General features: G+C 37.6%; 1 protein-coding gene across 7 annotated transcripts in view; it reads left to right on the top strand.

Moving 5' to 3' along the window:
- Positions 1–12,611, top strand: part of Stxbp5l (syntaxin binding protein 5L) — a 329,014-nt gene that overhangs the window by 71,344 nt on the left and 245,059 nt on the right. For all 7 annotated transcript variants that reach the window (XM_063270382.1, XM_063270385.1, XM_063270384.1 and 4 more), the window contains 1 exon segment: positions 10,004–10,104. In XM_063270382.1, the coding sequence (XP_063126452.1) occupies positions 10,004–10,104 (101 nt within the window).

Raw genomic sequence — 12,611 nt, forward strand, 5'->3', positions numbered from 1 at the left:
TGATATTATGATTTTAGATGTTTAAAAATACATATGTATACATTATTACTGACATTCATATTTTATTTCCTACATAGAAAATATTACATTTAATATAGAAAACAAACTTAATAAGAGGAAAATATTTTATCTATTAGAATATCCTTTTATTGTGATTTTATTGTAATTTTAAAATTCATTTAATATTTTCTAAACCATTAAGCTTTCTTTTTACCCACTTTCCTCCCACCAATTTAAATATTTTGCTTGTATCTTCATTGGAAGTAGGCTTTTATCTGTATAATCCATACATTGTTTATCTGTATAAATGTGTTTATCTTTAATTTTTATATATACTTATTGGTTAATGTTATATTTTATTTATGTGTCCATGGGTATTATAAAAATTAGCTTTCTAATTTTTTAGAAACAGAGTATGCATTTACAAAGCTAAGGAAGTTTGTAGTTCTCAGTTGAAGGCAACTTGCTGTTGTGCACAGCTCTCTTACCTTAAATGAACCAGTCAGTACAAGCAGTACTGACGATGCTGATGAAGCCGGGTTTTATTTGGATCACTTTTTCAGAGAGTTATGATACCCTCATGACTGACAGATCTACTATATTTCTTGTTATGGGCAATCTTGGTATGGGGTATCACAGACATGGAAAGAAAAAAATAGAAAGCATCAGTGTGACACCCAGCCATTCTGACCTAGGTGCCCACCATTCTCAGGTATCGTACTATTCTGTAGTTCTTAGCTGAGAGATTTTAGCCCTTTGACTATTGCAGATATATTCTAATATGCGTGATTTGTTTCTGTGTAGTTTGTTCTTAGTTTGTTTCTCAGTATTATTTTTGAGTCCCTAAGTCTGCTTTTGTGTTATATGAGGTTATGTAATTAAGCAAATAAAGAAAAGCTTCAATCTCTTCATTTTGTTTACATTGTTTTTTATTACCTACTCCCTCTGATGTACCCCGCAATAATTTATGGACTTTCCCCCATATCTTCCAGTTTCTGGTCTCATGGTCAAAAATGTAAATCTTCATTATTTACAGGTTTATTTTTTCAGATCTTTGGAATTAGTATTGATAAAAAGTTCATTTTGCTTCTGTAAATGAAGCATAGGCACTCTGCTTATGAGCTTACGTTTATCCATATCTTCAGTGGTCCACTGATGTTGTCATCTTAGTCTTATCACAGATTTAATAATACAAAGTTCCTTTGTAGATTAATCAGATGTCATGCAAAAATATTATTCAGTTTATGTGGTTATAACTTAATTCTGTTGTACTTGGTATCTTTTTGTGCTATAGAAAAGTTTCTATTGTAGATTATGTTTTACCAATTTCATAATAATTTTATCTTTCTATTTTTATCCTTTCCCAAGAGGACGTCAGCCTCTCTCAGAGAGGAGATTACTATTCTGCACTGAATTAAAAAGTTGTAGCTCATTAAATGCTTTCAGGAAATATCAATAATTCTAGCTTATATGCAGAAAGCATTTATAAATAACACATCCAAAGAAGTATAAAAACTTCAAAGACTATATAAGGTAAATCTTATTTTATGGTGTAAAAAAATTTGAGCTCATGTTAAAGTATATATATATATATATATATATATATATATCCTTTGACATGAATCAAACTGTAAATTTTAATGAAAATATTATAGTTATAATTTATTATTATAATGATACTGTTCTGTGAGACTCAAATACTAAATATATGATACAAAGAGAAATATCATAGGGTCCTATGCTGGCTGGTTTTATGTCAGCTTGACACAAGGAGCGTTATCTGAAAGGAGAGAATCTCAATTGAGAAAATGTCTCCATAAGATACAGCTGTAAGGCATTTTTAAAATTAGTGATTGATGGGGAAGGCTCAGGTCACTGTGGGTGGGGTCATTCCTGGGCTGGTGGTCTTGGGTTCTATAAGAAAGCAGGCTGAGCAAGCCACAGGAAGCAAACCAGTAAGCAGCATCCCTCCATGGCCTCTGCATCAGCTCCTGCTTCTAGGTTCCTGCTCAGTTTTCCTGTCCTGACTTCCTTCGATGATAAGCAGCACTGCGGATGTGTAAGCCAAGTAAACCCTTTCCTCCCCTATTTTCTTTGGTCATGCTGTTTTATTACAGCAATAGTAACTCTAAGACAAGTTTATGCTAGCATAGTGGGGCGTGGTTGTGACTATGTTTTAGGGAGGATTGTGGAAGGACATGAGGAACTTTGGGCTAGAAAAGCCACTGAGTATTGAGAGCTCAGTGAGCTGTTCTGTAGGAGCTTGGAAGATAAAAATGTTGAAAGCAGTTCAGAAGATGGAGACCTGGCTTGTGAAGTTTCAGAGGGAAAAATTAAAGACTCTTTTCAGCTGTTTGCTATTTTAAGTTAAGAGTTTGTTGTATTGATCAGCTACAGCTGAAGAGTTGGCCATACCAACTTTACCACTGAAGTAAAACCTTTTAGTGACTAGGACAGTTGATGCTGATTAACTGGAGCCCAGTGATTATGTGATTCAGAAAAGACCAGCATCACTGAGGTAAGATCTTCTGGAAAATGCTTCCTGAGAGCACAGAGAAGCTGTGTTCCAGAGGCAGCCATGGGTGTACCTCACGCTGGCAGCTTAACTTGGTAGTATAAGAATCAACCAGGTGGTACTGGTTTTGAAGTCCTGAGGGGCTCATAGAGAGCAGCTGAGGTTTGGCATTGTGAGAGGCCATTGATGGTGCAACCTCAGTGGAAGTTGATGACTCAGGACTGAAGGGGTCATGCAGAGAAACGGAGGCTTGGCACCATGAAGAGAACCTATGAGAAGCTATTGCTAGAAGTTCAGTCTAGTTTCAGAAGACCCCAGCATTTTGGAGATGCTGGTACCAGGGGTAACCAACAAGAACAATAGCAGCAGTGGAGCAGTGCGAGCCAGAGGCTAGAAGACAAGCTATGTGCTGCAGAGGGCAGAGCTGGATAAATGACCCAAACCCTTGGGAGGAGTTCAGGAGGTCTGAGTGGATCCCAGACATTGGAGAGTTGGAGTAGGGTTTTTCTTTGCTTTGATCATTATTATGCCCTGGTTCTTCCTTCTTGAAGTGAGAAAGTATTTAATTTATTATTTCTTTTTATTTTACTGGAGCCCACAGTTGACAGACCTTGAATTTTAAAAGACTTTGGATTTTAAAAGAGATTGGCTATTTTAATGGGACTAAAATTTTAATGTTTGAATTTGTAAAGACTATGGAACTTTTAAAGTGTTTTACATTTTAAATGTGAAATCTTGGGGACAAATATAAAAGGAAGGATTGTGGCTTAATAATGATGTGTTTATGTGTCAAGTTGATAATAAGTCAGTTGTGCTGGCTAGTTTTTTATCCACTTGGCACCAGCTAGGATTATTTGAAAGGAGAGAAGCTCCATTGAGAAAATGCCTCCAAAACATCCAGATATAAGGCATTTTCTTAATTAGTGTTGGAGAAAGGCATGGGCTATTGTAGGTGGCTCATCCCTGGGCTGGAAGTTCTGAGTTCTATAAGAAAGCAGGCTGAGCAAACCATGGGAAGCAGGCCAGTAAGCCATGTCCCTCCATGGCCTCTGCCTCAGCCCCTGCCTCCAGGTTTCTGCTCTGTTCGAGTTCCTGTCCCAACTTCCTTCAGTGATGAACAGTGCTGCAGAAGTGTAAGCCAAATAAACCCTTTTCTTCACAAATTTCTTTGGTGTTTCATCATAGCGATAGCAACCCTAAGTCAGGGACAGAATGTTTTGGTTTAGGAACTATTTCAGAAAGACATTTAGAGTCTTCTTTCTCCTAATTTCTGGATGAGAAATACAGTTGGGAGTTTTAAAAATGCTTTTTGACACTTCTGGTTTCTGCCTGTGTCCTGAGCTGAACCGGTCTGGCAGCTCTCTGTACACAAATCCCATGGGGGAGAGAGTTGGACTCTCAGAAGTGTGGGTAATCCTGAGAGCTGAGAGGAGATTGCTACTTCTGTTCACATTCCTGACCCAAGAGGAACCCACATAGTCACCTCTGTTCCCTCTGGGCACAGAAACCTAGGAGCAGTCAGGGGCAGGACCCTTCTGGTTTCTGCCTGCTCCCAGAGCTGAAAGCCAGTCACTAGGAGCTCTAACACATCTGAGAGCCTAGGCAAGACCAACTCTTCTGCTCTGAGCAACCTAACTAGAGGCCTCAGGACACACAAACCCAGGAGCAGTGTGAGACAGGATACTTGCAGTTTCTGCCTGCTTACTGACTGGTCCCACAGGTCTCTGTACCCAGATCTGGCTGAAAGAAAACAGGTCTACAGGAGTGCTGACACACAGGCTTACAGGAGGGTCAAGCCACTGTCAGAGACAGCAAGACAAGCTAACACTAGAGAACCTGATGTTGAGAAGCAAGCACAGGAACCCAAGAAACAGAAACCAAGATTAATTGGCATCATCAGAGCTCAGTTCTCCCAACAAAGCATATACTGGATATCCAAACACACTGGAAAAGCAATATTTGGATTTAAAATCACATCTCATGATGATGATAGAGGACTTTAAGAAGGACATAAATAACTCCCTTAAAGAAATACAGGACAATACAGGTAAACAAGTAGAAGCCTTAAAGAGGAAACGCAAAAATCTGTTAAAAAATTACAGGAAAACACAACGAAACAGGTGAAGGAATTGAGCAAAACCATGCAGAATTTAGAAATGGAAATAGAAATATAAAGAAATCACAAAAGGAGACAACCCAGGAGATAGAAAACCTAGGAGAGATATCAGATGTCATAGATGTAAGCATCACCAACAGAATACAACAGAATACAAGAGATAGAATGCTCTACTCAATGATAATTTGGTCAAGGAAGAAATAAAGAAAGAAATTAAGGGCTTTTTAGAATGTAATGACAATGAAGGCACAACATACCCAAACTTATAGGACACAATGAAAGCAGTGCATAGTGGAAAACTGATAGCTCTGAGTGCCTTCATAAAGAAACAGGAGAGAGCATATATCAGCAGTTTGACAGCACACCTAAAAGCTCTAGAACAAAAAGAAGCAAATACACCCAAGAGGAGTAAAAGGCAGGAAATAATCAAACTCAGGACTAAAATCAACCAAGTAGAAACAAAATGAACTATACAAAGAATCAACAAAACTAGGAGCTGGTTCTTTGAGAAAATCAACAAGAGAGATAAATCCTTAACCAGACTAACCAGAGGGCATAAAGAGTGTATCCAAATTAACAAAATCAGAAATGAAAAGGGTAATATCACAATAGAATCTGAGAAGTTAAAAAAATCATCAGATCCTACTACAAAAGCCCATATTCAACAAAAGTGGAAAACCTGAATGAAATGGACAATTTTCTAGACAGACACCAGGTAGCATCAGATAAACCATCTAAACAGTTCCACAACTGCTAAAGAAATAGAAGCAGTTATTAAAAGTCTCCCAACCAAAATAAGCCCAGGACTACATGGGTTTAGTGCAGAATTCTATCAGACCTTCATGGAAGATCTCATACCAATACTGTCGAAACTATTCCACAACATAGAAACAGATGGAGCACTAACCAATTCCTTCCCCGAAGCCACAATTATGCTTAAACTTAAACCACATAAAGACCCAACAAAGAAATAGAGCTTCAGATGAATTTCCCTTATGAATATTGACACAAAAATACTCAATAAAATTCTCCCAAATGAAATCTAACAACACATCCAAACAATCAGCCATCATGGGCAAGTAGGCTTCATTCCAGGGATGCAGGGATGGTTCAATATATGGAAATCCATCAACGTAATCCACTATGAAAACAAACTCAAAGAAAAAAATCATATGATCATTTCATTAGATGCTGAGAAAGCATTGGACAAAATTCAACACCCCTTCATGTTAAAAGTCTTTGAAAGATCAGGAGTTCAAGGCTCATACCTTAACATAGTAAAAGCAATATACAGCAAACCAGTAGCCAACATTAAACTAAATGGAAAGAAACTTGAAGCAATCCCACTAAAATCAGGGACTAGACAAGGCTGTCCACTCTCTTCCTACTTATTCAATATAGTACTTGAAGTCCTAGCCAGAGCAATCAGACAACAAAAGTAGATCAAAGGGATACAAATTGGAAAGGAAGAAGTCAAAATATCACTATTTACAGATGATATGCTAGTATATTAAAGTGACCTCAAAGTTCCACCAGAGAACTACTAAGCCTGCTAAACAACTTCAGCAAAGTGGCTGGGTATAAAATTAATTCAAATAAATCAGTAGCCTTCCTCTATACAAAGGATAAACAGGTTGAGACAGGGAAATGACACCCTTCTCAAGTGTCCCAAATTATATAAAATACCTCCGTGTGACTCTAACCAAGCAAGTGAAAGATCTGTATGACAAGAACTTCAAGCTTCTGAAGAAAGAAATTGAAGAAGATCTCAGAAGGTGGACCTCCCATGCTCATGGATTGCCAGGATTAACATAGTAAAAATGGCCATTTTGCCAAAAAGCAATCTACAGATTCCATGCAATCCCCATCAAAATTCCAACTCAGTTCTTCATAGAGTTAGAAAGAGAAATATGAAAATTCATTTGGAATAACACAAAAACCCAGGATAGAAAAACTATCCTCAAAAATAAAAAGAACTTCTGGGGCAAACACCATCCCTGACCTCAAGCTGTATTATAGAACAATAGTGATTAAAAAAAAAAGCTGAATGGTATAGCTACAGCGACAGGCTAGTAGATTGGTGGAATAAAATTTAAGACCCAGAAATGAACCCACACCACCTATGGTCACTTGATCTTTGACAAAGGAGCTAAAATCATCCAATGGAAAAAACAGCATTTTCAACAAATGCTGCTGGTTCAACTGGAGGTCACCATGTAGAAGAATGCAAATTGATCCATCTTATCATCCTGTACAAAGCTTAAATCCAAGTGGATCAAGGACCTCCACATCAAACCAGATACACTCAAATTAGTAGAAGAAAAAGTGGGGAAGAGCCTGGAATACATGGATACTCAGAAAAATTTCCTGAACAAAACACCAATCGCTTCTGCTCTAAGATCAAGAATCAACAAATGGGACCTCATAAAACTGCAAAGCTTCTGTAAGGCAAAGGACATTGTCATTAGGGCAAAATGGCAACCAACAGATTGGGAAAAGATCTTTACTAATACTACATCTGATAGAGGGATAATATCCAAAGAATTCAAGAAGTTAGACTCCACAGAGCCAAACAACCCTATTAAAAATGGATATAGAGCTAAACAAAGAATTCACAGCTGAGGAATATTGAATGGCTGAGAAGCACCTAAAGAAATGTTCAACATCCTTAGTCATCAGGGAAATGTAAATCAAAACAACCCTGAGATTCTACCTCACACCAGTCAGAATGGCTAAGATCAAAAACTCAGATGACAGCAGATGCTGGCGAGGATGTGTAGAAAGAGGAACACCTCTCCATTGTTGGTGGGATTGCAAACTGGTACAACCACTCTAGAAATCAGTCTGGAGGCTCCTCAGAGAATTGGACATTATTCTACCTGAGGACCTTGCTATAGCACTCCTAACATGAACTCAAATGATCCTCCAACATACAACAAAAACACATCACTATATTCATAGCAGCCTTATTTATAATAGCCAGAAGCTGGAAAGAACTCAGATGCCCTTCAACAGAGGAATGGATACAGACAATGTGGCACATCTACACAATGGAGTATTACTCAGCTATCAAAAACAATGACTTCATGAAATTCATAGGTAAATGGTTTGAACTAGGAAATATCATCCTGAGTGAGGTAACCCAATCACAAAAAAACACAAGTGGTATGCACTCACTGGTAAGTGGATATTAGCTCAAAAGCTCCAATTATCTAAGATACAATCCTCCGACCACATGAAGCTCAAGAAGAAGAACGAACAAAGTGCAGATGTTTCACTCCTTCTTAAAAGGAGGAACAAAAATATTCACGGGAGGAGATGTGGGGATAAAGTTTGGAGCAGAGACTGAAGCAATGGCCATTCAGAGCCTGCCCCACCTGGATCCAGCACACACACACACACACACACACACACACACACACACATACACACACACACACACACACACACACACACACACACACACACAGCCACCAAACTGGACAATATTGATGAAGCCAAGAAGTGCATGATGACAGGAGCCTGATATAGCTGTCTCCTGAGAGGCTCAGTCAGAACATGACAAATACAGAGGTGAATGCTAGCAGCAAACCATTGAAATGAGAACAGGGTCCCCATTGGAGGAGTTAGAGGAAGAATTGAAGGAGATGAAGGGGCTTGCAACCCCATAAGAACAACAATACCAATCAACCAGAGTTTCCAGGGATTAAACCACCATGCAAAGACTTCACATGGACCCATGGCTCCAGGTGCATATATAGCAGAGATGACTTTCTTGGGGCATCAGTGGGAGGAGAAGCCCTTGATCCTACCAAGGCTGGATGCCGCCCCGCCCAGTGTAGGGGAATATCAGGGCAGGGAGGTGGGGAGGGGGTGGTGGTTGGTGGGCTGAACGTCTACATAGAAGACAGGGAAGGGGGATGGAATAGGGGGATTATGGATGGGAAACTGGGAAAAGGAATAACATTTGAAATGTAAATAAAAATATCCAATAAAAAACTTAAAAAAATGTTTTTTATATAGAATATAAATGTGAACGTGTGTGTGTGTGATCAATATTGTAAACTGTGAAACTATGAAAAGTTACTTGTAACAAACTTGTTTGGAAATGTATAAAACATTTTAGGTATCTTAAGACTGCCATGCTTTTTGCAGATAACTAGTAGAGATCACCTAGTACTCTAGGTTAGTTTTGTGTGACATTTCAGTTTCAAAGGTATTATTATAGTATTCTGACCATATTTAAGATGACATTTAGAAATTTGTGAAGTAGTGTGTGTTCGTTATATGTGGTACTTAGTTATCTATACATTTACGTTCTCTCCATTCAATGGTAGAACATATATTTGAGAGAGAATCAATTTGTAATTAGTGGAATAGAATAAAATAATCTCAGTATTATTTTATAGTTATGCTTAATTCAAGGTGAAGAAATATTTCATTTTGTGTGATATTTTACATCACAGGTAAAGCTTTTTAGACTATAAGCAGCAGGTCAAATTATAAAGTACATAATTTTAAGTGACAATACATAATTTTTAGATACAAAGAAATTAAAAGGATAACCTTACATGATATATATTTGATTAATAAAAAACTGAGTTTGGTATTGGCTTCTTTGTGAAGTTACATAGTATTTGTAACTTGTAATAGTATTTTTATTTATAACTTGTAAATAGTAGAAACAAAAAATTTAAACTCTATTTTCCTAAAGGAAATTTTAAAAATCCCGTTAATAGTTACAATGATGCTGTCGTGGTTTGCATTTAGTTGCTGTGATAAATGATGAAAGCAACTTGGGGAAGACTCATGTTATTTCATCTACCAGGTTACTGAGGAGGGAAGTTAGAACAGCACCTCCAGGGGTGCATTGACTTGAAGCAGAAGCCGTGGAGGAACACTGTTGGCTGGCACGCCCCCTCTGCCTCATGCTCCGTTATCTTCCTTAGATACCTGTGACTAAGGGTGTACACTGCTTATAGTTTTCTGGGTCCTCCTATGTCTACTAGCCATCAAGAGACACGCCACAGGCTTGCCACGGCTGGGTTTGATGGAGGCAGCTCTTCAGATGAGGCCCTTCGTCCTCGGGACTCGAGTTTGGTCCAGGTGATAATACAATCTAACTGTTATAGGTAGTATATTATTCCTCTCTAGTAGTAAGCGGATATTTCTGAACAAGTCATCCTGACTATCCATATCTGGTAAGTCACTTACCTTCTCAACTCAGATTTCTTAAACTTAAGAACTGTAATTTACCTTCTTTTTCCTAGGTTATGTAAACACATATCTGTTCAAGCCATGTTAAGTCCAAAATATACTGATTCTCCTATCCTAAGTAGTAATGCCACATACTTTGTTTTCTTCTGTCCTAGGGCGCTTTGGTCAGTGCGAGTTCAGATGACACACTTCATTTGTGGAATCTGAGACAGAAAAGGCCGGCTATTCTCCATTCTCTTAAGTTTAACAGAGAACGGTAAGATCATTTGTGTGGAATAACTGTTGCATATGACAGAATTGGTTCTTGAGCAAATTTAATAAAAGATGTTCCCTTTATAAATCTATGCTGTTGTCAGTTTTTTCATAGAAAATGCATAATTGGGATAGATTTCAGCCATGTATGAAGATGTGAAACACCCAAACCTTTTGTTCTCTTAAGCTAGCAAACATCACTTCAGCAACTATATTTTCTTTCCCCTGGGTTATGGCAATGAAAACTCAGACCTAAGATTCAAAAGTTAAGTAAAAACAATTTTATTTCACATTATTGATTATATCATATATCTCCCATATTCCACGCCTGACCCTTTCATCTAAATACCTTTTAACAGTAGAATATTGAACAATTAGAGTATTAGAGTTAAAAATATGTCAGTTCTAATTAAACACTGAATTTTAGCATTGCCAAAGTTCATGCAAATGGCAGAACTTATTTTATTTGTGATAAATTCTCAAAATTCACTATTTCCTAGACCTAGAGATATGCATGTCCCTCTAAAGAACAGTCTCCAGTGATCACGTGAGCAGTGAGGTGTGTACCTTAGCTATGTAGAATAGTCTATCATTACTTGGGAAAGCAACCAGACCTTTTCTTAAAAATTTTTTTATTAGATATATTTCTTTACTTACATTTTGAATGTTATTCCCCTTCCCGGTTTCCTGTCCATAAGCCTCCATCCCCTCCCCCCCCTCCCCCATAGGGGATATTCCCTCCCATATATCCCCCTTACTGCCCCCCCATATTCCCCTGCACTGGGGGTCCAACCTTGGCAGGACCAAGGGCTTCCCCTTCCACTGGTGCCCCAACAAGGCTATTCTCTGCTACATATGCAGTTGGAGCCCTGGGTCAGTCCATGTATAGTCTTTCAGTAGTGGGTTAGTCCCTGGAAGCTCTGGTTGGTTGGCATTGTTGTTCTTATGGGCAACCAGACTTTTTACAGTGTATGGAAAAGTACATCATAGGGAAACTTGTGACTAATAAGAAGAGAAATCTTTGAGAAGTAAATTTATATAGACTGACAAATACTATCCATACCAAGATAAACATGGGAGGAAAGCAGTTTTAACCTAAAGCCCAACATGGGGATTTTTTTTTATTTTGTTGCTTGGTAATATTTAATAAGGAAGCACTGCTATTTTGGCAGATATTAATGAAGTATACATATTTTTATAAATATGACAAAATAAAATGGTAGCTATATATAATATACTCATACTTTTAGTAGTTTTAACCTCATGGGCATAATATGTGAGAGTTAAATCATTAGCTCTAAATATTACAAATAAAATTCATGAGTATTATATCTCATTATTTCATGAATTGCCACCTTTATAGCTAGTGTTTTATTTTACTGGGGAGAATTAACATGTAAGAATTTACTAAGTTAATCAGGACTTCTTTCTCTAGATTAGGCTGATATTTTTTCTACTTTATTTGTAGGATTGGTTTTTGCAAGTACTATAAAAAAACAATGGGCTAGGCAGTACACAGTATATGATGTGCTATCTCATTTTAAATGTAAAATAAATAATATAGAAAGAGTTTAAGAATTTTTAAAAAATAAGATCAGATCAGAGGCGCTATACTGTTATTCTACTAAGAATATCACCTATTGGGTTGTTATATTGTTAAACTCTATCTGCTCATACAATTTCTTTGAGGGAGGGGAGCTAGGAGGTGATTCGGATGGTAAGTTACACAGTGAGCATGAGGATGTGAGTTTGGATCCTTGGCATTTCTGACTAAGCTGGGCACCAACCAGTGGGGCTGAGACAGGCAGGTCCCTGGAGCTCATGGGACAGTCAGCCTAGCCAAACCTGTGACTTCCAGGGACAATGAGAGTGAGTGCAGCTCAAGAAAAACAAAACAAAACAAAATAAACCTACTGTGAACAAGGAAGAAATCTGCTGATAACCTCTGACATCTAAACACACACATCCAGGTACACACATGTGCGCATGCACACATGATTTTTTTCTTTTTCAATGCTCTGAGTAAATCTGATTGGTCACTTCTGTATTAATAGAAAAAGTGCATTGTTTGGGTTTTGTTTCTTTCTCCTACTATTCAAATGTTAAGTATTATGGTCCCCTTTATGACTTTTCTTAAGAGGAAGAAATATTGATGATAATTTTATTATTTCAACTGAAGTGGGATAATTGGCAGCAACATAAGGAACAGCCGACAGGCTTAGTACAAGTTTACATCTTAGGAACATTAAAAACATTGTTTTGTTTAAAATGATTTAAAATTTTTAATTTTTAAATTTTAGGTCTTCTTTGAAGATCTGATAGAATTCTACACTAAAACCATCTGGTCCTGGGGATTTTTTTGGTTGGGAGAATTTTAATGACTGCTTCTATTTCCTTAGGGGTTACTGGACTGTTTAGATGGTTTATCTGATCCTGATTTAAATTTGGTACCTGCTATCTAGAAAATAATCCATTTCATCCAAATCAGGTTTTCCAGTTTTGTTGAGTATA

This window comes from Rattus norvegicus, chromosome 11 (genome assembly GCF_036323735.1).
Source record: "Rattus norvegicus strain BN/NHsdMcwi chromosome 11, GRCr8, whole genome shotgun sequence".
Taxonomy (NCBI): domain Eukaryota; kingdom Metazoa; phylum Chordata; class Mammalia; order Rodentia; family Muridae; genus Rattus; species Rattus norvegicus.